Below are 22,574 nucleotides of genomic sequence, written 5' to 3' on the forward strand. Positions count from 1 at the left end.
TACTAAACTATAGAAGAGGCTATAAACTAGCCTTTAAACTAAACTATAGTCCAGACTATAGACTATAGTTCAAACTACAGACTAAACTATAGTCGAGACAATAAGACTTGAAAACTGTCCAGGATATAGACTAAACTATAGACGAGACTATAGAAGAGACTATAGACTAAACTGTAGTCGTGACATTAGTCAAAACAATGGCCATTAAGATACTATAGACTAAACTATAGAAGAGGCTATAGACTAAACTATAGAAGAGGCTATAGACTAAACTATAGAAGAGACTATAAACTAAACTATAGTCTTGACTGTAGTCGAAACTATGGCCATGACTATAGTCTAAAGTACAGCCGTGATTGTTGAATTAACTATAGTCGGGATAATAAACTATAAGCTTGACTATAACATAAACTGGAGAATGCACCTGTAGTTCGGACTACAGACTAAACTGGAATCAAAACTATAGACTACTATCACTACTATAAACTCAACTATACAGTAGACTGTAATCGTGACTATAGTCTACAATAAAGTCTTTAATATAGAATAAATTATTGTCGAGGTTATATATTTAATTCAACTTAATATTTTTATTGCTCTATTCAAATGGGTAACAATAAAAAGAAAATTTATATAAAAGCATTTGTAAAAAAAATTCCCTTTATAAGAGTTTTAGTAAATAAAGGATATAATAACTTAATAAAAAATAATGATAATTTAAATAATATATAAGAAAGATGTTCACGACAAAGATAAAGTTAAGATTCAAAGATTTTCCTGTTTTGAAAATTACACACCTTTTCCTTAATAAAACACACATACACACACACTCACAATACAAACAAATCTGTTTACCTTAAAAAAAGTGTTACATCACTACGGAAATTATGTTAACCAAGAAAATGTCATCAATTTTATAAAAAAATGAAAAAAAAAAAACGAAAGAAATCAAATAGAAAACGTATAAAAAAAGCAGAAATAATCGATGTAACATGATGAAAGCAAAGTGTCAATGTATATTATAGCAACACTTCAAATGACACTTTATATAACTTCTTATTTCCTTCAACTACTTGACTTTTTTCTAAAATAAAATAAAAAAATATATATAATCATAATAATAAAAAGAAACGTTTTGCTAAAAAGAAGAAAAAAAATTCATTGTAGGAAAAAAAGGAGTAGAAAAAAATATAAAAAAGAAAAAAAAAATCCCAAAAAGAATGATTGATCATTTATTGACACTAAACATTATTACCTTGAATGTTCAGAGAACGTAAATAATGTATGATGACAATGATTATATACAAAGTGGAGCGAGAGTGTGTGTGTGTGTGTGTGTGTAGGTGCTCTTGTAGCCAAGTCACGGAAGGATGAATGCAGTCAAAAGGGATGAAAGCATTCTTATAATGACAATGACAATGTTTCATACTTTAATACTATCACTGCTAGTAGTGGCAAAAGAAAAAGAGGAAATTGTTAAAGAATAATGACAACAAAATATAAATACTATCTGCTGTAATTTATTTTTGGTTTAAAAAAAAAGTTTTCCTCTTTTTTTCATATAAATTTTTATCATACTTGATTATGTCATAAAGTAATTAAATACCTTACTTAAAGTGTGAACTTTTGTTAAAGGGTTTTTAACTTTAAAATGCTATTTTGTTGGGATTTTGTAAAGATAGATTTGTGTGCAGCTCTTTTTGTTGACATCGCTTTTCCCAAGTTTAATGTAAGTATTTACATTTTTATGTAATATTTATGTAAATTCTCTTATAACTTGTGTGAATATTCAGTTGAAATTTCATTTTATTAAGTTTTTTAGTTGTTGTAAAATGCAATAATAATAATTCCCTTAATAACACTTGTTTTTTAAAGTGTTGCACAGTGAGACGATCTAGATTATGAAATGTACAAAAGACTTGACATTATTTCAGACTTTATAGTATAAATCGCACTACATTCTCGACTGCTGATCAGACTCAGAGATCAGATTATATGGATTATGCTCTATATTAGACTATAGACCAGACTATAGCCTTAAATATAGATCAGACTATAGAGTCGACTATGATCAGACTATAGTTCTGACTATAGATGAGATTCTAATATTGACTATAGATCAGATTATATTCTCATGCTTTGTATAAAAAAATATATACTATAGACCAGACTACAGTCTAGAATTTAGATCAGATATATCTAATAGATTAGACAAAGTTTCGACTATAGATTAAACTAAAGTCTCTAGAAGAGACTATTATCTAGACCATAGTCTCGTTTATAAATCAGTTTCGACTATAGATTAAACTAAAGTCTCTAGAAGAGACTATAATCTATGAAAATCTTGAAATAACATTATTTTTACTAAACCACTGTTAATCTTGTATATTAAAGTCATTGTTCTTTTATATGCAGCACCAGCAGCAGCAAAAATTGCCGTTTCTCATGTTGTCATTGTTGTAATGGAAATACAGATTGTTGTTGTTGTTGTTGGTATTATTGTTATTGTAAAATAACTGAACAAAATCTTTATCAACCCACCTTTATAGCTTTTGAGTGGTTATTTCCATTGCTGTTGTTACTGCCTGATGGTTTAACGTATTCGGTTTGTATTGTTGGTTGAATGGCATTACACTGTCATCAGGGGCTGCTGAGGATTGTTCATTTTTACATATATATATTTTTTTACTTTCGAACAATAAAAATACTTAAAAAATTTATGTTCTTTACATTCTTAATTAAATGTAAATGTTATTTCAAGTTAACGCCGTGCTGTTATAATCGAAAGTTTGAGGTGTCGGAGTGAAACACAACAGCTCAGGGGGGAAAAACTTTAAGAAATTATTTTAAAATTTTGTTTTTTGGAAATTTAAATAAACAATAATTAGGTTAGAGATTTTTAATTTAAGTATTTACAAGAACTTAATAAATTTGGTAGTTTTAATTTTTATATATTGAGAAATTAGATGCTTTGTTCTTGAGTTTTTTTTAGCTTTAGAGGAAACACTTTTGTCGTACATCATATATGTACATATGTATGCAAATTATGCAAATGAAACTTATTTTGTTGGAAAATAAACAACAAAGCTATTTATTAGGGGATGTTGAATATTAGGTAAAGAGAAAAATGTTGGTAAAAATGTTGGTAGACTATAGACTAGACTAGGCTAAACTATAGACTAGACTATAGACTAGACTATAGACTAGACTATAGACTAGACTATAGACTAGACTATAGACTAGACTATAGACTAGACTATAGACTAGACTATAGACTAGACTATAGACTAGACTATAGACTAGACTATAGACTAGACTATAGACTAGACTATAGACCAGACTATAGACTTGACTATAGACTAGACTATAGACTAGACTATAGACTAGACTATAGACTAGACTATAGACTAGACTATAGACTAGACTATAGACTAGACTATAGACTAGACTATAGACTAGACTATAGACTAGACTATAGACTAGACTATAGACTAGACTATAGACTAGACTATAGACTAGACTATAGACTAGACTATAGACTAGACTATAGACTAGACTATAGACTAGACTATAGACTAGACTATAGACTAGACTATAGACTAGACTATAGACTAGACTATAGACTAGACTATAGACTAGACTATAGACTAGACTATAGACTAGACTATAGACTAGACTATAGACTAGACTATAGACTAGACTATAGACTAGACTATAGACTAGACTATAGACTAGACTATAGACTAGACTATAGACTAGACTATAGACTAGACTATAGACTAGACTATAGACTAGACTATAGACTAGACTATAGACTAGACTATAGACTAGACTATAGACTAGACTATAGACTAGACTATAGACTAGACTATAGACTAGACTATAGACTAGACTATAGACTAGACTATAGACTAGACTATAGACTAGACTATAGACTAGACTATAGACTAGACTATAGACTAGACTATAGACTAGACTATAGACTAGACTATAGACTAGACTATAGACTAGACTATAGACTAGACTATAGACTAGACTATAGACTAGACTATAGACTAGACTATAGACTAGACTATAGACTAGACTATAGACTAGACTATAGACTAGACTATAGACTAGACTATAGACTAGACTATAGACTAGACTATAGACTAGACTATAGACTAGACTATAGACTAGACTATAGACTAGACTATAGACTAGACTATAGACTAGACTATAGACTAGACTATAGACTAGACTATAGACTAGACTATAGACTAGACTATAGACTAGACTATAGACTAGACTATAGACTAGACTATAGACTAGAGACTATAGACTAGACTATAGACTAGACTATAGACTAGACTATAGACTAGACTATAGACTAGACTATAGACTAGACTATAGACTAGACTATAGACTAGACTATAGACTAGACTATAGACTAGACTATAGACTAGACTATAGACTAGACTATAGACTAGACTATAGACTAGACTATAGACTAGACTATAGACTAGACTATAGACTAGACTATAGACTAGACTATAGACTAGACTATAGACTAGACTATAGACTAGACTATAGACTAGACTATAGACTAGACTATAGACTAGACTATAGACTAGACTATAGACTAGACTATAGACTAGACTATAGACTAGACTATAGACTAGACTATAGACTAGACTATAGACTAGACTATAGACTAGACTATAGACTAGACTATAGACTAGACTATAGACTATAGACTAGACTATAGACTAGACTATAGACTAGACTATAGACTAGACTATAGACTAGACTATAGACTAGACTATAGACTAGACTATAGACTAGACTATAGACTAGACTATAGACTAGACTATAGACTAGACTATAGACTAGACTATAGACTAGACTATAGACTAGACTATAGACTAGACTATAGACTAGACTATAGACTAGACTATAGACTAGACTATAGACTAGACTATAGACTAGACTATAGACTAGACTATAGACTAGACTATAGACTAGACTATAGACTAGACTATAGACTAGACTATAGACTAGACTATAGACTAGACTATAGACTAGACTATAGACTAGACTATAGACTAGACTATAGACTAGACTATAGACTAGACTATAGACTAGACTATAGACTAGACTATAGACTAGACTAGACTATAGACTAGACTATAGACTAGACTATAGACTAGACTATAGACTAGACTATAGACTAGACTATAGACTAGACTATAGACTAGACTATAGACTAGACTATAGACTAGACTATAGACTAGACTATAGACTAGACTATAGACTAGACTATAGACTAGACTATAGACTAGACTATAGACTAGACTATAGACTAGACTATAGACTAGACTATAGACTAGACTATAGACTAGACTATAGACTAGACTATAGACTAGACTATAGACTAGACTATAGACTAGACTATAGACTAGACTATAGACTAGACTATAGACTAGACTATAGACTAGACTATAGACTAGACTATAGACTAGACTATAGACTAGACTATAGACTAGACTATAGACTAGACTATAGACTAGACTATAGACTAGACTAGACTATAGACTAGACTATAGACTAGACTATAGACTAGACTATAGACTAGACTATAGACTAGACTATAAACTAGACTATAGACTAGACTATAGACTAGACTATAGACTAGACTATAGACTAGACTATAGACTAGACTATAGACTAGACTATAGACTAGACTATAGACTAGACTATAGACTAGACTATAGACTAGACTAGACTATAGACTAGACTAGACTAGACTATAGACTAGACTGTAGACTAGACTATAGACTAGACTATAGACTAGACTATAGACTAGACTATAGACTAGACTATAGACTAGACTATAGACTAGACTATAGACTAGACTATAGACTAGACTATAGACTAGACTATAGACTAGACTATAGACTAGACTATAGACTAGACTATAGACTAGACTATAAACTAGACTAAAGACTAGACTACAAAGTGGTTTACAAGTGTAGAGCAAACTCTACACCAAACTAATTCATCAACATTTTTTCCCAAGCGTTACTCTACTTACCAATTTCTCTTACCCATACACAATTATCACCATAAAACCTATACAATTTTCTAAAATTTAAATTAAACAATAAAGACATTTCTAGACATTTTCACAAATGAAATACAAATGTAAATATTCACAAAAAATATGTATGTTTGTATGTATTTATGTAAAACTTTTTAACACATTCATACTCATACAAGTACCCAAAAAAATAAGCCAAAAGCAAAAAATTTAATGGAAAACTCTAAAAAAACTTTAGTGATTAACTCAACATATATATATATATATATATATATATATATATATATATATATATATATATATAATATATATATATATATATATATATATATATATAATATAATATATATATATATATATATATATATATATATATATATATATATATATATATATATATATATATATATATATATATATATATATATATATATAATATATATACATCTATATTTTTACACATATGTATACTTACATGTGTAAATAGACATATTTACATTTAACAGAAACATATAAATACAGATGTAAAAATGTTTAGAAATTTTATAAAAACCGAAAGGACTCATAGACTCTTAAAACTATTTCTCTTGCTTATACAATAAAGTATCCTTTAGATATGAATTGGTGTATGTATGTGTGTGTGCATGTATGTAGAAGTGTTGTACATGCATACACATACAATTTAGATATTAAAATTTACATATATGGACCATTGTAATAATAACTACTATTTTAGTAACAAAATGTTATACATTAACTTTAATATTTACAATAATACACATGTAGCAAATGTACACAAGTATGAGTGAGAACATAACCCAGCGAAAAAATAAAAGCAAGCTATAATAAAATGGAATAGATTAATTTTTTTAAGTTCGAAAAAATCTCAGAAAGAACTTTTCTTCTGGTTCTTTTCTTCTACTTATCGAAATATTTTTCTAATTGAATTTTATTGAATTCGATTTTTGACTTTAGACAAAGAAAAGTATCAGAATTATGCCCATTTTTGTTCCTAAAAAATTTGATTGTTTGCTTTGAAGTAGTAAATATGTAAGAAGTGCTTCAAATCTATTTGTTGGGTAAAATAAACAGAACTTTAAGCTCTTTTCTATTTTGTTGCTTTTTACCGTATTTTGGGCATTTATTTCGACGTCATGTACATTTGCTAGAAAGCGTTTGTTTCTTATTATTTTTTGTTGTATTTGTAGTTTTATAAAATCTGCATGAAATTTGCATAAAATTAAGTGCTGAAAATTATTTCTACCACTCTCACTACAATTTGATACAAAAGATATTAAAATATATAATTTGTAATTCCCTACAAATTTAAAAGGACTTTTAAGAAATATTTTGTTTAATGAAGTGATAGGAAATGGAAATAAGTTAGAATTAAAAGTAATTTTTATAAAATATGGAACAACTTGCAGGTGCGATTATGATATTAAGCCCAGAACTCTGATATATAGTGCATATATAGTCTGATCTATAGTCGAGGATATAGTTCGATCTACAGTCTTCTCTATAATCGAGACTATAGTCTGATTTAATGTCAAGACTATAGACTGATATATAGTAAAGACTACAGACTGAACTATAGTCACGACTATAGACTGATCTATATTAAAAACTATAAACTGATCTATAGTCAAGTCTAAAACTGATCTAAAGTCAAGACAAAATACTGATTTATAGTCAAGATTATAGTTTGATCTATAGTTTAGACTTTAGTCTGATCTATTGTCAAAATTATAATCTGATCTATAGTCAAGGCAATACACTACTACTGATCTACAGGTAATGCAATACACTTATCTGTAGTACATACTATAGACTGATTTATAGGCAAGACTATAGACTGGTCTATAGTCAAGACTATAGACTGGTCTATAGTCAAGACTATAGACTGGTCTATAGTCAAGACTATAGTCTGATCTATAGTCAATACTATAGTCTGATCTATAGTCAAGACTATAGTCTGATCTATAGTCAAGACTATAGTCTGATCTATAGTCAAGACTATAGTCTGATCTATAGTCAAGACTATAGTCTGATCTATAGTCAAGACTATAGTCTGATCTATATTCAAGACTATAGTCTGATCTATAGTCAAGACTATAGTCTGATCTATAGACAAGACTATAGTCTGATCTATAGTCAAGACTATAGTCTGATCTATAGTTAAGACTATAGTCTGATCTATAGTCAAGACTATAGTCTGATCTACAGTCAAGACTATAGTCTGATCTATAGTCAAGACTACAGTCTGATCTATAGTCAAGACTATAGTCTGATCTATAGTCAAGACTATAGTCTGATCTATAGTCAAGACTATATTCTGATCTATAGTCAAGACTATAGTCTGATCTATAGTCAAGACTATAGTCTGATCTATAGTCAAGACTATAGTCTGATCTATAGTCAAGACTATAGTCTGATCTATAGTCAAGACTATAGTCTGATCTATAGTCAAGACTATATTCTGATCTATAGTCAAGACTATATTCTGATCTATAGTCAAGACTATAGTCTGATCTATAGTCAAGACTATAGTCTGATCTAAAGTCAAGACTATAGTCTGATCTATAGTCAAGACTATAGTCTGATCTATAGTCAAGACTATAGTCTGATCTATAGTCAAGACTATAGTCTGATCTATAGTCAAGACTATAGTCTGATCTATAGTCAAGACTATAATCTGATCTATAGTCAAGACTATAATCTGATTTATGGTCTGATCAATAGTCAAGACTATAATCTGATCTATGGTCAAGACTATAGTCTGATATATGGTCAAGACTATAGTCTGATCTATAGTCAAGACTATAGTCAATATTATAGACTGATCTATAGTCTAATTTATTTATAGTAGAAAGAATACTAAGATTTATAGTTGATAATGCTATCTGCCCTATTGTATAAATTTTAGACAGTGCATTGCTCTCCCTCTCACTTTTATAGAGCATTTTCTATTCGTTTTAACCAGCAATTTCGCTTTCCGTTTACCAAACTCATTACCATAAGTAAGTGTTTTATGTGGATGTGTTATTTTCATGTTCCCTTCCCTAACTACTCATACATTTCAGTAGCATTAAAGTGTACATGTAAGTATGGACAGACAGACACAGTGCTCATTGGTTGAATTTTCAATGGCTCCTTCTGCTGCTACAACTTTTGGCTACAAAATTTTCAGGAATAATTAAACAAACATATTGAAATTGAATGGGGACTTAAGTTGTCCGTTTCACTAACAAGGCCTGAAACAAAAAACAAACAAAAACCTAAAAAGCATAAAATAAAGAGAAAAAGCTTAATGAAAATAAACACTTGAAATAACAAGTCATAGATAATTAAATAAATGATGCAAAAATAAAAAAGAAGAAAAAATATCACTTGTTTATTTTAAAGAAGCTTAAAATAAAGAATTTGCAATTCAAGTTCAATTTACAGCATATAAATTGAAGTGGTTAACTAACTTTATTAAAAAAAATACTTTATATTTGTTTCAACAAAATAAATAAATGAAATAAAACTTTTTTATTTAAACAAATAAATAAAAAGATAAAAAACTGCAATAGAGATAAATAGTGACGCATACAGAAACCCATTAACACAGAGCAGTTACTCCAATAACATCTTTAAATGTCAAATACCGCTAACGTAGTAAGTAGAGTCAACATGCAACACGATAAAACAAGAATACTAAAATACTTTTACTAACAATTACAATAAATAAAATAACAACAATAAGAAGAAAAAAAATAAAATCAATGAAATATTATTAATGATAAGATAGTGAGACGAGAAATCACAATAAGAAATTGTATTGAACACAATTAAATTTTAAATAACACAAACAATTATTTAGTTGTTAATAAAATGTGTATTGAAAAACATCATTTTATTTTTGGTGTAAAATAATATAAAATATAAATATATATAAAATGTTTAATATTTTTTGTAAAAGTACAATGTGTAAAATTTTTTTTATGTTTATTATAATTTTCTTAAATTTTTTACTATTATCAGCTGAATGTGAGTATAAATAACAATTTTGTGTTAAACATTTTTGTTTAATTTATTTTTGCTTTAGATGCCTATTGTTTTCGCTTTACTTGGATTGGTCCATTTCAAGATAAAGACAATATTGCTGATATTACGTGTGAAAGTATACGTGAAGATTTAACAAATATTCCTTGCCGCCAGCCTTTGGTGGTTACCGATAATGATAATATACCAGATACGGTGGATCTTTGGTCGAAATATAAGGATCAACCAAATGCTATAGGATGTCCTATGGTACCGGGTCAATTATGTGTTAAATATACTTATACATACAATAAGGGAGGTGAGTCTACTACAAGTGTATGGTGGAAACGATATAAAATTTTTGTATAGTCTTGCCTATAATATAGACTTTAGACTTGTTAATAGTCCAGGCTATAGTATTGTCTAAAGTCCAGGCTATAGTCTTCCCTATAGCCCAGACTATAGTCTTGTCTATATTCCAGACTATAGTTTTGTCTATAGTCCAGACTATAGTCTTGTCTATAATCCAGACTATAGTCTTGTCTACAGTCCAGACTATAGTCTTGTCTATATTCCAGGCTATAATATTGTCTATAGTCCAGATTATAATTTTGTCTATAGTCCAGACTATAGTTTTGTCTATAGTCCAGACTATAGTCTTGTCTATAGTCCAGACTATAGTCTTGTCTATAGTCCAGACTATAGTCTTGTCTATAGTCCAGACTATAGTCTTGTCTATAGTCCAGACTATAGTCTTGTCTATAGTCCAGACTATAGTCTTGCCTATAGTCCAGACTATAGTCTTGTCTATAGTCCAGACTATAGTCTTGTCTATAGTCAAGACTATTGTTTAGTCTTGTCTATAGTCAAGACTATTGTTTAGTCTTGTCTATAGTCAAGACTATTGTTTAGTCTTGTCCATAGTCTAGACTTTGGTTTTAGGTAAATCAGATTATAATCTTGTTTAAAGTTCGAATGTTTTGTCAATAGTCTTGTAAAAAGATCAGACTATAAAGTAGTCCAGACAATAGTCTTGTCTATCGTCCAAATTATAGTCTTATCTTTATTCCGGTCTTGTATATAGTCTAGTTTTTTAGTCTTGTCTATTAAGTCTAATGGACAAAGCCAGACTATGGTCTTATCTATGGTCTAGACTGTAGTCTTGACTATTGCTCAGACTATAGTCTTTTCTATACACTAATCTTGTCTACAGTCGAGAAGTAAGTCTTGTCTTGTACAGCTAAGACTCTAAACTTGTTTAAAGTTCAGACTGTAGTCTTGTCTTCAATCCCAGCCATAGCCTTATCTATAGTCCATACTATAGCTTCCTTATTGACGACATTTGGAAAACTTTCCAAAGACATCATTGCTTATACCTTCTGTATAACCCAGCATATTAAATTAACTATAAGCTTTCAGCAATACTTTAAATCATTCATAATTTTTTTATTTCATGTTTTTACACCATAAATTTACTATTAAAACTATTTCTTTTTTTATTTTAACATATTTTCAATATTTTTTTTTCTACACTCCAGTACAAAACATCACTTATATGTGTGCCAAAGTTAATACCACAACCGGTTGTTATCGTCAAAAATATATTTCCGGTTTGGATGTTGAAGTTTGTGTTTGTAAATCAGAATTGGGAGCGATGCCATGTAATACAGCCACAACGAATGCACAACTAGAACATAAATTATCACTATTGCTAATAGCTCTGATAACAATAACAATATTTTATAAATTATTCGAAAATAGTTAATAATAATAAAAAATCTGCATAATAAAAAAAAAAACTGCAACAAGAAAAAAAATCAAATGACTTTTTGTTGTTTGAGAAAAAAAGTACTGATTTTAAGGAAATATCATTAATAAAACGTCAATAGAAAAAAATCAGCAAATAAATATCAATATATAGACAAATAATCCTTATAGACAGGATATGAAAAACAAAGGAAAGAGTAATATTTGTCTCTCAGTTATTATGTGTGTTGGCAAGTGTTGGTGTGTTTGTGAGAGAGAATAACAATTTTTTAAAGTAAATTATTGCATGTGAATGTTTTTGACAGTTTTATGTAGGGATGCTGTTGTTATTGTTATTGTTGTTATTACTTTTTTATTTAACTGTTCGTTAAGGCAGTATAAGCTGTTGTTGTTATTGTTGATCGTCTATAATCGGGTGTGGGGTTAGTAGGTGGCTTTTAAGTTTAAATGTGTAAAAATATGTGAGAGTTGTGTGTGGGTGGGTATGTGTTTGTTTTTATTAAGGAAGAGAGTGAGAGACATGTTAATGTAACGGCTATTGAATATGTTTGTTTACAATTATTTTCATGCCTATAGAGAACAAATGTATGCGACTATTTGTTGTTATTGTAAAAACAATCATTCTATTTGGTTGTTTTTTTTTTTAAAGTTTGGTAGGGATATGATTGAGAAAAAAGTTTTATGTTTGTTTCTTTGTTTGTTTGTAAAAAAATGGTAATTTATAGTAAATTTATTCATGTTTTATTTTTCTGGTTATATTTGTTTTTTATTTATTTATTTCTATGTAAAAAAAATATTCATACATTTATATGTATAGACATTTTCTCTCATATATTTAATGTAGATTTATATTTATTCCCTGTTTTTTTTATTTATTAAAATAATAAAAAAATAAACACACATACATATGTGTATATCTATGGATATATCCATTCTCCATTGTTGGCGATATCTTTTTGGCAATTAATCAAGAATATTTTAAATTGGCTTTAGGTTACAGTAAAATATTTGTAGATGTGTAAAATAATAATAAAAAAAAAACAAAAACATAAAACACTGAATTTACAATTGAATGATTTTTGCTTGTCTATGAGTATGAAAAAATACAACAAAAAAACATTTACAAAATATTGTATATATTTAGTACACATTTTAAAATTTTTAATATTTTATTTCAGTTTTTTGCTTTTCCTTATTTCCTCTGTAAATGCTTGTTTGAGTGAGCGAGTGTTGCTTTTTTTTTTAAACTTTAAAACAATTTTTACTGTCAATTTCAGGGTGTTAGTGTATATACCAACAATATATTTATTGATGACAATAAATCTGTTTTTGATTTCTCTCTGCTGGAGTAAAGTTTTTGTTTTTGTTGCTGTTTTATATTTATTTTACTTATTTTTCTGTGATATAATGAATTTAATTGACTGTACCATGTTATATGGCTGGTAGTATTTTTTTAAGCTTGTTTATTTTTTTTTTGTAGATTTTGAACATATATTTTTGTGGCCTTGTTACCCTACGAATAGTTACTGCAGAATATAAACTGTATTATAGCCAGATAATAGCTTGAACTATAGTCTAGTTGGTACTCTATCTAGACTTTAGTTCAGTCCATAAACTAAACACGACTTAGACAACATTATAGCATTCGCTTTATGTCATGTTTTAGTCTCGCATATAGTCCAAACACTTGGCCACACTATAGTCCAGTTTAAAGACCATACTATAGATCAGTATATAGACTGGTTTATCCTAAACTTTAGACCAGTCCTTATATATTTATGCTATTGACCAGGATGTTGTCCATATTAGAGACTATACCAGACTTTTATCCAAAATATAGATCAGACTATGGACCAGACAATAGTCAAAACTACAGAAGTGGAACTGAAGTAAACCTGAGCTAGAACTGAACTAGAACTGAACTAGATCTGAACTAGAACTGAACTAGAACTGAACTAGAACTGAACTAGAACTGAACTAGAACTGAACTAGAACTGAACTGAACTAGAACTGAACTAGAACTGAACTAGAACTGAACTAGAACTGAACTAGAACTGAACTAGAACTGAACTAGAACTGAACTAGAACTGGACTAGAACTGAACTCGAACTGAACTAGAACTGAACTGGAACTGAATTAGAACTGAACTAGTTGATGCTCTCGATCAAAATACGTATATTTAAAACTATTGAAGTGAATATTATAAACTAAACTATTAAGTATACAGTAGAGTATACACTAGGTTATAGTCCAGCTGGTCCAGAATATAGACCATATTTCTGTCTGGACTGTAGATTATAATGCAGGCGATATTAACTATAGTCCTACTTATAGTCCAAACGAACGTTTTAGGTTATCAAAGTTAGTAGCAGTCCCTTGTAATTTCATTGCTTTTACTATTTTTGAGCAAGTGATTTTATCTCTTGCACTAGAACTATTTATTACTTGAATTGGTGGTAAAATTTGAAATAAGAAAGAAAAAAAAAAACCGAAAACTGATATTGTTTTTGTCATCATCAATAGCTGGAGACAGACACATAAATTTTAATAAAGACATCACTAAATGTATAAAAAAATAACTAGAAATAATAATTCGTTTTTTTCTCTTTTTAAAGAGGGCTAAAAATTAATGAAGTGTAACTATAAAAAAATAGAAAATAAAACGAGACATTATGATACCACAAACCCAAATGTTGTGGTTGGCAATAGATTGCAACGGTCATAAACAATTTTGGTGAATTACAAAAATATATAAAATTTAAAAACAAATATTTTTAAAGAAAATAATGTTTAGGTTTTAAAATAATAGGGAATACATAATTTTTTAAGAAATCTAAAGATTAAAAAATAGAAATATTTTATATATAAAAAAAGGATATAGAAAAGGACCTCTTTAATAATTAGTATATCTGAAAAAATGTATGTTTTTTTCAACAAAGGAATATTAAACATAATTTTTAAGATTTAAAATATTTTTCGGTTGAGTATTTGCCAGGCACCTATAATAAATACAATTCCTTCTAATTACGTTTTTTTTCTTAAGCACACTTTCTTCTTCCCTCATGGAAAGATAACAAATTATCATTTATCCTTAAAAATTTCCAAATAAATAAGTCCTAAAAACGCTTAATATTAAGCTCATCATCTTTAAAACAGTTTAGTACACTTAAAATAACAAAAAAACGCTAAAAAAGTCCTAAAGAAACGAAAATGACAAAATTTAAGCTAAAATAAGAAACGTGCCTAGAATTTGCAAAAACAAATTTAATATCTTTTTTCCTACCAAAAACAACAGACAACAGGGAGTAAGTGGAAAAAAAACCTGAAAACACGTGATTCTATTTAGTATTAAATAAGAGTCTTATTAAATGCGATTATCTTGAAAATTTAGCAATATTAAGCCAAAAGCTATAAAAAAGGAAAATACACTCTACTCATTTACACACAAACTAAAATTTTAATTTTTGCTATACATATAAAAAAAAATCTTCATTTTCATTAGCTTATCTTTAGGAAAAAAATAAAGCTATTGACTGTAAATCTTAATACAGAAAACTGTAACAAAAACAATTATTATTTACAGACATTTTTAAGTTTTCTAAATAAAAATACCTTGACTGCATGCAAATCACCTCTTCAGAGTTTAATATGCCATAAAATTTACGCGTAATCTTAAATTAGCTTTGGATTTTTGTAACAGGTCTATGGTTGATCCTTAAGTGTTACCTTTCTACAACCATTTTGCATAAATATATACAAAAATTTTATCCTTAAACTTTTTTTATATAAAGAAAAACACACAGTATTTTACCCCCTTATGTGCAAGAGTAAAATTTGTAGGAAGTTAGAGAAAAAAACAAGTTGTTACATTTTCATCACGCTTCTTTGAATGTCATTATAATTTAAAATAAAATGGCAAAGATTTGTGTGAACAAGAACATTTTGGGTGGAAGTGAGTGGAAACAGAGTAACGAAAATAACATTAAACAAATTAAAAGGAACTCAGGAGGAAGAAGACATGTTTAGATTGGAAAATTAGATAGTCTAGTCCATAGTCTAGTCTATAGTCTAGTCTATAGTCTAGTCTTTAGTCTAGAGTATAGTCTAGTCTATAGTCTAGTCTTTAGTCTAGAGTATAGTCTAGTCTATAATCTAGTCTATAGTCTAGTCTATAGTCTAGTCTATAGTCTAGTCTATAGTCTAGTCTATAGTCTAGTCTATAGTCTAGTCTATAGTCTAGTCTAGTTTATAGTCTAGTTTATAGTCTAGTCTATAGTCTAGTCTATAGTTTAGTCTATAGTCTAGTCTTTAGTCTAGTCTATAGTCTAGTCTATAGTCTAGTCTATAGTCTAGTCTATAGTCTAGTCTATAGTCTAGTCTATAGTCTAGTCTATAGTCTAGTCTATAGTCTAGTCTATAGTCTAGTCTATAGTCTAGTCTATAGTCTAGTCTATAGTCTAGTATAGTCTATAGTCTAGTCTATAGTCTAGTCTATATTCTAGTCTATAGTCTAGTCTATAGTCTAGTCTATAATCTAGTCTATAGTCTATTCTATAGTATATTCTATAGTCTAGAGTATAGTCTAATCTATAGTCTGGTCTATGGTCTAGTCTATAGTCTAATCTATAGTCTAATCTATAGTCTAGTCTATAGTCTAGTCTGTAGTCTAGTCTATAGTCTAATCTATAGTCTAGTCTATAGTCTAGTCTATAGTCTAATCTATAGTCTAATCTATAGTCTAGTCTATAGTCTAGTCTATAGTACAGTCTGAAGTCTACTCTATAGTCTAGTCTATGGTCTTGTCTATAACCTAGTCTATAGTTTCTGTTGGCTTTCTTCTACGCTATAGTATATTCTACGATCTGATGCATAGTGTAGTCTACAATGTAACAATTTGTATAACTTATTTTATGTTCCCCTGTTTAATTTCTCACACCGAAAACAGAAATTATTCATAAACATTTGAACGATGAATGGATAGATGAAGTAAGTACCTAGTTTTTGTTGTTGTTTTTGTTTTTGGTTTGTCTATAAGTGTTAGTATGTGAACGTGTTGTTATTTTTGTTGATGTTGTTATCTAAGTAATATAACATTTTTGTTGCTGTTGGTTTTAAATAATAAAATATCTACATACCCATAAAGAAAATTCAAAGTGGCAGCAGTGGTAGCAGAAGTTATTAAGGTTGGAGGCGGTAGTCTGAAAAGAAGATGAAGAAAAAATATAGAAAAATTAATATAGTCATTAGGTAAACCTTAAAATTAACAAAACTCTTCAGAGTCATCAACATAATCAAGACAGTCATTAACATAATGTGGGAGTGATTTCAATGTTACAATTTCTTCTACGTCTCCAGGAAAAGTTACTTTTATACATGTACACATAAAAAGTTATCAGGGAAAGAGGAAAATAATAAAGCATTAAGAACAGAGAATAAAGTTTTTAATACTATCAGAAAAAAACAAGAAATTGAAAAATTATATAATGAGGGAACATATTTGGAAACTTGTTTTTTTTTGAGGATTTACAGGAGATTTAAAAGGTTTGGGGTATTAAGTTTTCTATAAAAAGGTGTGAGCAAAAACTTGATTCATGATCCAAAAGATCGCTGACCCTAAGCCTTTAAATAAAAATGTAATATTTGTTTTTAAAGATCTTATTAGTCTTTTTCAAATAAAGGTTGAAATCCTCTTTTGGCTCTTGCCACTTAAGTGATTATTTCAAAAATCTCCACAAACAAAATTTTTTCAAGCATGTATTAATCTCAAAATTAATTCAAATCTAACTTGTGTTATTTACAGCATGAACATTTTTTTATTGTATTTTTGTTGTTGTTTTTCGTCTATTTCTTGAGTTTTTCAATTTCCTTAATTTCACCCTTAATAACTCGACAAATAAAGCCTTCAGGCCTTTAACTTAAACAAATGCAAATATTGATAGATAAGCTTCCTTTTGAAAACACACACTCCCTGTATATCCAGCAAAGAACTAAGACACTCCAATCAAACAACTTGCTGCTGTTGTTGTTTTTAACCACCAGGAGTTATGGCAAAAGTAAAAGCATTCCTTAACACAGCGCAAAATTTCTTAACAAGAAAATTATAAAGTCAAAGACATTGTGTTAATAACATGAATGAAAATAGAAAGAACACAAAGAAAAAAAAAACAACTACATAAATGGAATATAGTTAACGAAAAGGGGAAATTAGTTGGCTCAAACACTTGTATAAGAAATGTTGTGGTTAGAGGTAGCGATCTGTGATATAAAGGAAGTATTGGTAATTTCGCAATGTTAAAATAAGGACATTTGAAATGAATGAACTTTGCGTATGCTGTTTAAAAGGGAGAGAGTGAAAAAACTAACTATTAAATAAAAATATGATTTTAACAATTGTTTTGCCAGCTAAAACCATAAAAAATATGAAAAAAACATTACAGCAACAATGACCGCCAACATTGTTTATTTGAAGTACAAATAGAATATTAGGAGTATTCAGTATGGTTGAAGCGAGAGAACTATACACCTTTTTTTGTTCAGCTTAGTTCTAGTTTATTTAAAGGTTAGTTTTAGTTCTGTCCAATTTCAGTTCTAGTTCAGTTGAGTTCTAGTTGTGTTCTAGTTGAGTTCTAGTTGAGTCTTAGTTCAGTTTTGGTTCAGTTCTAGTTCAGTATTAGTTCAGTTCTAGCTCAGTTCTAGTTCGATTCTAGTTCAGTTCTGGTTCAGTTCTAGTTCAGTTCTAGTTCAGTTCTAGTTCAGTTCTAGTTCAGTTCTAGTTCAGTTCTAGTTCAGTTCTAGTTCAGTTCTAGTTCAGTTCTAGTTCAGTTCTAGTTCAGTTCTAGTTCAGTTCTAGTTCAGTTCTAGTTCAGTTCTAGTTCAGTTCTAGTTCAGTTCTAGTTCAGTTCTAGTTCAGTTCTAGTTCAGTTCTAGTTCAGATCTAATTGAGTTCTAGTTCAATTGTACTTCAGTTTTAAATATACAAAAATAAATCTTTCCTAGCCTAGTCTATTAAAATCCGATTCTTTAATCTGCTGTATGTTAAACAATCACCATTTAAACAATTATTGAAAATCCATTGTTGTCACAAAGAAGATATTGACATAAATTTAAGTCCCTTGTTCAATTAATTTTGTTGGCGATTATTGTTTTTCTACTTTTATTAGGGGTGGATTTCATTTACCCTTCCATCAGCATAAAAAATAAAGATTACTATCTATTATATTATTGTATATATTTTATTCTACAATAAACAATATTTCTGTTATCTGTCGCCCATAAAGATGGCCATTAAAAGCACCAAAATTGTACCAACAGCGAAACAAAAGACCTTTAAATGTGGTTTAAAAACCAAAAAATATAAAAAATAAAAATTCACATTGAACAAGTGAATGAATGACAATGACCAACAAACAACAACACAACAAGGCTAGGTTTGCGTTACAATAAAATTATGAAAAAAAAATCGAGTAAATCAAATTATAATTGTTGCTGATAATGACGCCACAATAATAATAAAAAACATTAAAAGCAAAAAACAAAACACAGAAAATTAAACAAATTTATGCCAGAACAAAAGATGAAGGTCTATGTTTTTTTCAATGCTTTTTTATGAAAACAGGAAAAAATCGTTGAAAAAAGAATCCATATAATTTAAATACAACAAGCACTTCGCTTGTGTTTGGTGAAAAAGAAAAAAAAAGGAAACAATGATTTTTTCAATGTATGTATATGTGTATGTCGAAAAAACGAATGTTGAGTGTGGAGAAAAAATTGAAGCAGAATAAAGCCTGGTGTTAAGTAAGTGTCTTAAAAAGGCTTAAAACAGGAAATGCGTTGTTGTCTGTGTATGAAACATTTGTTGTTGCAGACTTTACGGCTGATATTGTCGCTGTTTGAAAAAAGACAAACAGGATATGTTAACATTTGCCAAGATTTTTTTTTCATATGCACATATGTATATTCGAATACATACTAAAATGTTTAAAAAACATATTTCATAGATTTGTGTAAAATAATAATTTATCTTAGCTTTCAGTATTTGAAATAAAAAATCGATTTTAAAAAACTTTTTTAAAGTTTTCTTCAATTTCATACATTACATGTTAAAAATTTAAATAATATAATAAATTTGAAAAATCTTTATCGGAATTGAACTAGAACTGTTCTTGAACTGAACTAGAACTGAACTAGAACTGAAATAGAACTGAACTAGAACTGAACTAGAACTGAACTAGAACTGAACTAGAACTGAACTAGAACTGAACTAGAACTGAACTAGAACTGAACTAGAACTGAACTAGAACTGAACTAGAACTGAACTAGAACTGAACTAGAACTGAACTAGAACTGAACTAGAACTGAACTAGAACTGAACTAGAACTGAACTAGAACTGAACTAGAACTGAACTAGAACTGAATTAGAACTGAACTAGACATAACTAGAACTGAATCAAAACTGATCTAGAATTTAACTAAATATAAATATTATGAAGTTTTGTTTTTTAATTCAGTAACTTTAACTCATTATTTTCTTATCCTTAATATCATTTGATGATCTTGAACACATAATGTCTGCAAACTTTTTATATTCAAACTTGAAAACTTAAACTTGAAAAGAAATTCAACATTTTTTTCACTTCTCTGTTCTTTACACTTGAATTACAACTTAGCATTGTCCGCTGATTATCATACCTCTAAATTAGAAATACTCAATTATTTTCATACTTTTGTAGAGAAAAAATTCTCCCAAAAAAGGAACAGAAAAAAACCAAAAGAAACGAACCTACAACCACAATATTAACAAGAACAATAATGACAGCAACAACAAAAGCAATAAATGCTTGGTCACAATAACTTTTTTAATTATCCATGCTACGGTATAATTATAGCAAATAAAAAGAGAAATGAAGAAAAAATATATAGATAAAAAACGAACATTTGACTTTGTCTACACTTAGATTACAATGCAAAAGGACACATTTTGCAAGATTTTGCTTGATTTTATTTCATATTATACGAGTAATAACAGAAAAATAGAAAAAAAGTGGAAAGGAATTGGTGTTTAAGAGAGGTAATCACTGAATGGAACAAAAATTCAAATTGCTTTCAAACAAAAAACCAAACAAAAAGAAAAGCAAAGCAAAATAGACACATACTTTCAGGATGTTGGTAAAATGAGCCGACATTTTACAAATGTCCTTTGGTGTGTGTATTTATGCTTTTTGCATGTATGAGTGTAAATGTGGTTGCTGAACAGCGATTCTTCGATTGTAACTACACGTAGGCAGTCACCAGACATTTTTGGTTTCCAAATGCTTGCTTTCTTTTTCCATTCACATACATAAATACATACATACGTACGTAAATCAAGCACAAATAACCCATGCTTGGGTTATTTGGTTCTGGGTGTTTTATGCAATTTGACTTTTAAAAGACCGCATCCTTCCATTATTTGCATGTATCCTTCTCTCGTTCTCTGTATGTCTTTCTAATTTTTCTGTATATTTTTGTCTTTTTTTTCCTAGTTTTTCTGTTGTCTCATACAGCATGTCACTCTGTATCTAGCCAGTAAATGAATAAATGCCTTATGGCTTTCAGTATGTTTTTTGTTCATCTTTTGCAACATAGAACAAAAAAGTAACATTAACTGTTTTTATGAATCTGATTCTGAATCTTCTTTAAACTCCAACCACTAGCTACGCCGCCGCAAGTCTAAAAGGGGTTGACAAGACAAAAAACCAAAAAATAACTAAAATGTAAAAGGACATTGCAATTATTTACATACGGTTTATAAGGATATTTTCTAGTTTTTTCTTTAGTCTCTATTACTTTTTTTCTGTTTTTTGCTCTAAAAATGATGATGGGGATTATAGTAGCAAAAGTTTAATTGTTAGTTATCCTAGTGATTTTGAGATGAGAAATATTTCAAATGAATGCTTTTGGTTTTTAAGTACTTTTAATGATAAGTCGCTGTATTATTTTCACATCAGAAGGTAAAAGGATAACGAAGGACAAATATTTATATTTTTATGAAAAAAAAGGATTACATTTTCAAAAACTACACTATGTTAAAAACATTATTTAAAACCTCTCGCCCTAGTTACCAATTATGTAACTAGTTATTTAAATCATTACTTTTACTTTAGTTGTAATCAATAATACTATTTCTCTTTATAATTTTTGCTCCTCTATTCCCCCTAAAACCACGCTCCCTTCATCATTGATTAAATAAGAAAATACGCCACAATACCGAAAAAATTCATTATTATTCCCTGGAGGTCAGTCGGTAACAATTCTCTAGAGTGCATTTAATTCTAATTGTTTTTTGGCTGGCACCATGTAGCTTTTATTCAAACAAAAACAGGGAAAAATAATACACAGAAAAATAATAATAAAACAACAAAAAAATCAACACTACGGACATCAAAGGAAATGAAAAGCAAAAAAGAACTTGGCAAATTGCACACAACAATTCATAAATAAACAAACAATTGAAATACAAAATATTTTATACTATAATTTTAACCAAAGGCAAAATGATGAGCAAGTGTTTGTGGTAGTGAAAATTAGGGATATTCACTTACAGCTAAACCAAAAGTGAACTATAACTGAACTAGAACTGAACTAAAACTGAACTAGAACTGAACTAGAACTGAACTAGAACTGAACTAGAACTGAACTAGAACTGAACTAGAACTGAACTAGA

At 29.0% G+C, this 22,574-nt stretch overlaps 1 protein-coding gene and 1 long non-coding RNA gene across 2 annotated transcripts in view; one reads left to right on the forward strand and one right to left on the reverse strand.

Moving 5' to 3' along the window:
* The first annotated feature begins 10,057 nt into the window (after window positions 1-10,057).
* On the forward strand, window positions 10,058-11,995 carry LOC111677399. Its single transcript, XM_023438509.2, has 3 exons — window positions 10,058-10,111; window positions 10,170-10,424; window positions 11,644-11,995. The coding sequence occupies exons 1-3, from the start codon at window positions 10,066-10,068 to the stop codon at window positions 11,868-11,870; spliced, it is 528 nt and encodes a 175-aa protein (XP_023294277.2). The 5' UTR covers window positions 10,058-10,065; the 3' UTR covers window positions 11,871-11,995.
* A 5,012-nt stretch (window positions 11,996-17,007) lies between these two features.
* The window catches only part of LOC124420978, a 138,582-nt gene continuing 133,015 nt past the window's right edge, over window positions 17,008-22,574 (reverse strand). The window contains exon 3 of the long non-coding RNA XR_006941469.1: window positions 17,008-17,070. This is a non-coding gene — a long non-coding RNA (uncharacterized LOC124420978). The remainder of the gene's footprint in view (window positions 17,071-22,574) is intronic.

The sequence above is a fragment of the Lucilia cuprina genome, chromosome 6 (genome assembly GCF_022045245.1).
Source record: "Lucilia cuprina isolate Lc7/37 chromosome 6, ASM2204524v1, whole genome shotgun sequence".
NCBI lineage: Eukaryota > Metazoa > Arthropoda > Insecta > Diptera > Calliphoridae > Lucilia > Lucilia cuprina.

Coding starts and splice junctions, on each gene's coding strand:
- LOC111677399 (XM_023438509.2), top strand. CDS start 10,066: ATGTTTATTATAATTTTCTTAAATTTTTTACTATTATCAGCTGAAT. Junction 10,112..10,169: donor TTTACTATTATCAGCTGAAT/GTGAGTATAAAT, acceptor TTTTTGCTTTAG/ATGCCTATTGTTTTCGCTTT. Junction 10,425..11,643: donor TTATACATACAATAAGGGAG/GTGAGTCTACTA, acceptor TCTACACTCCAG/TACAAAACATCACTTATATG.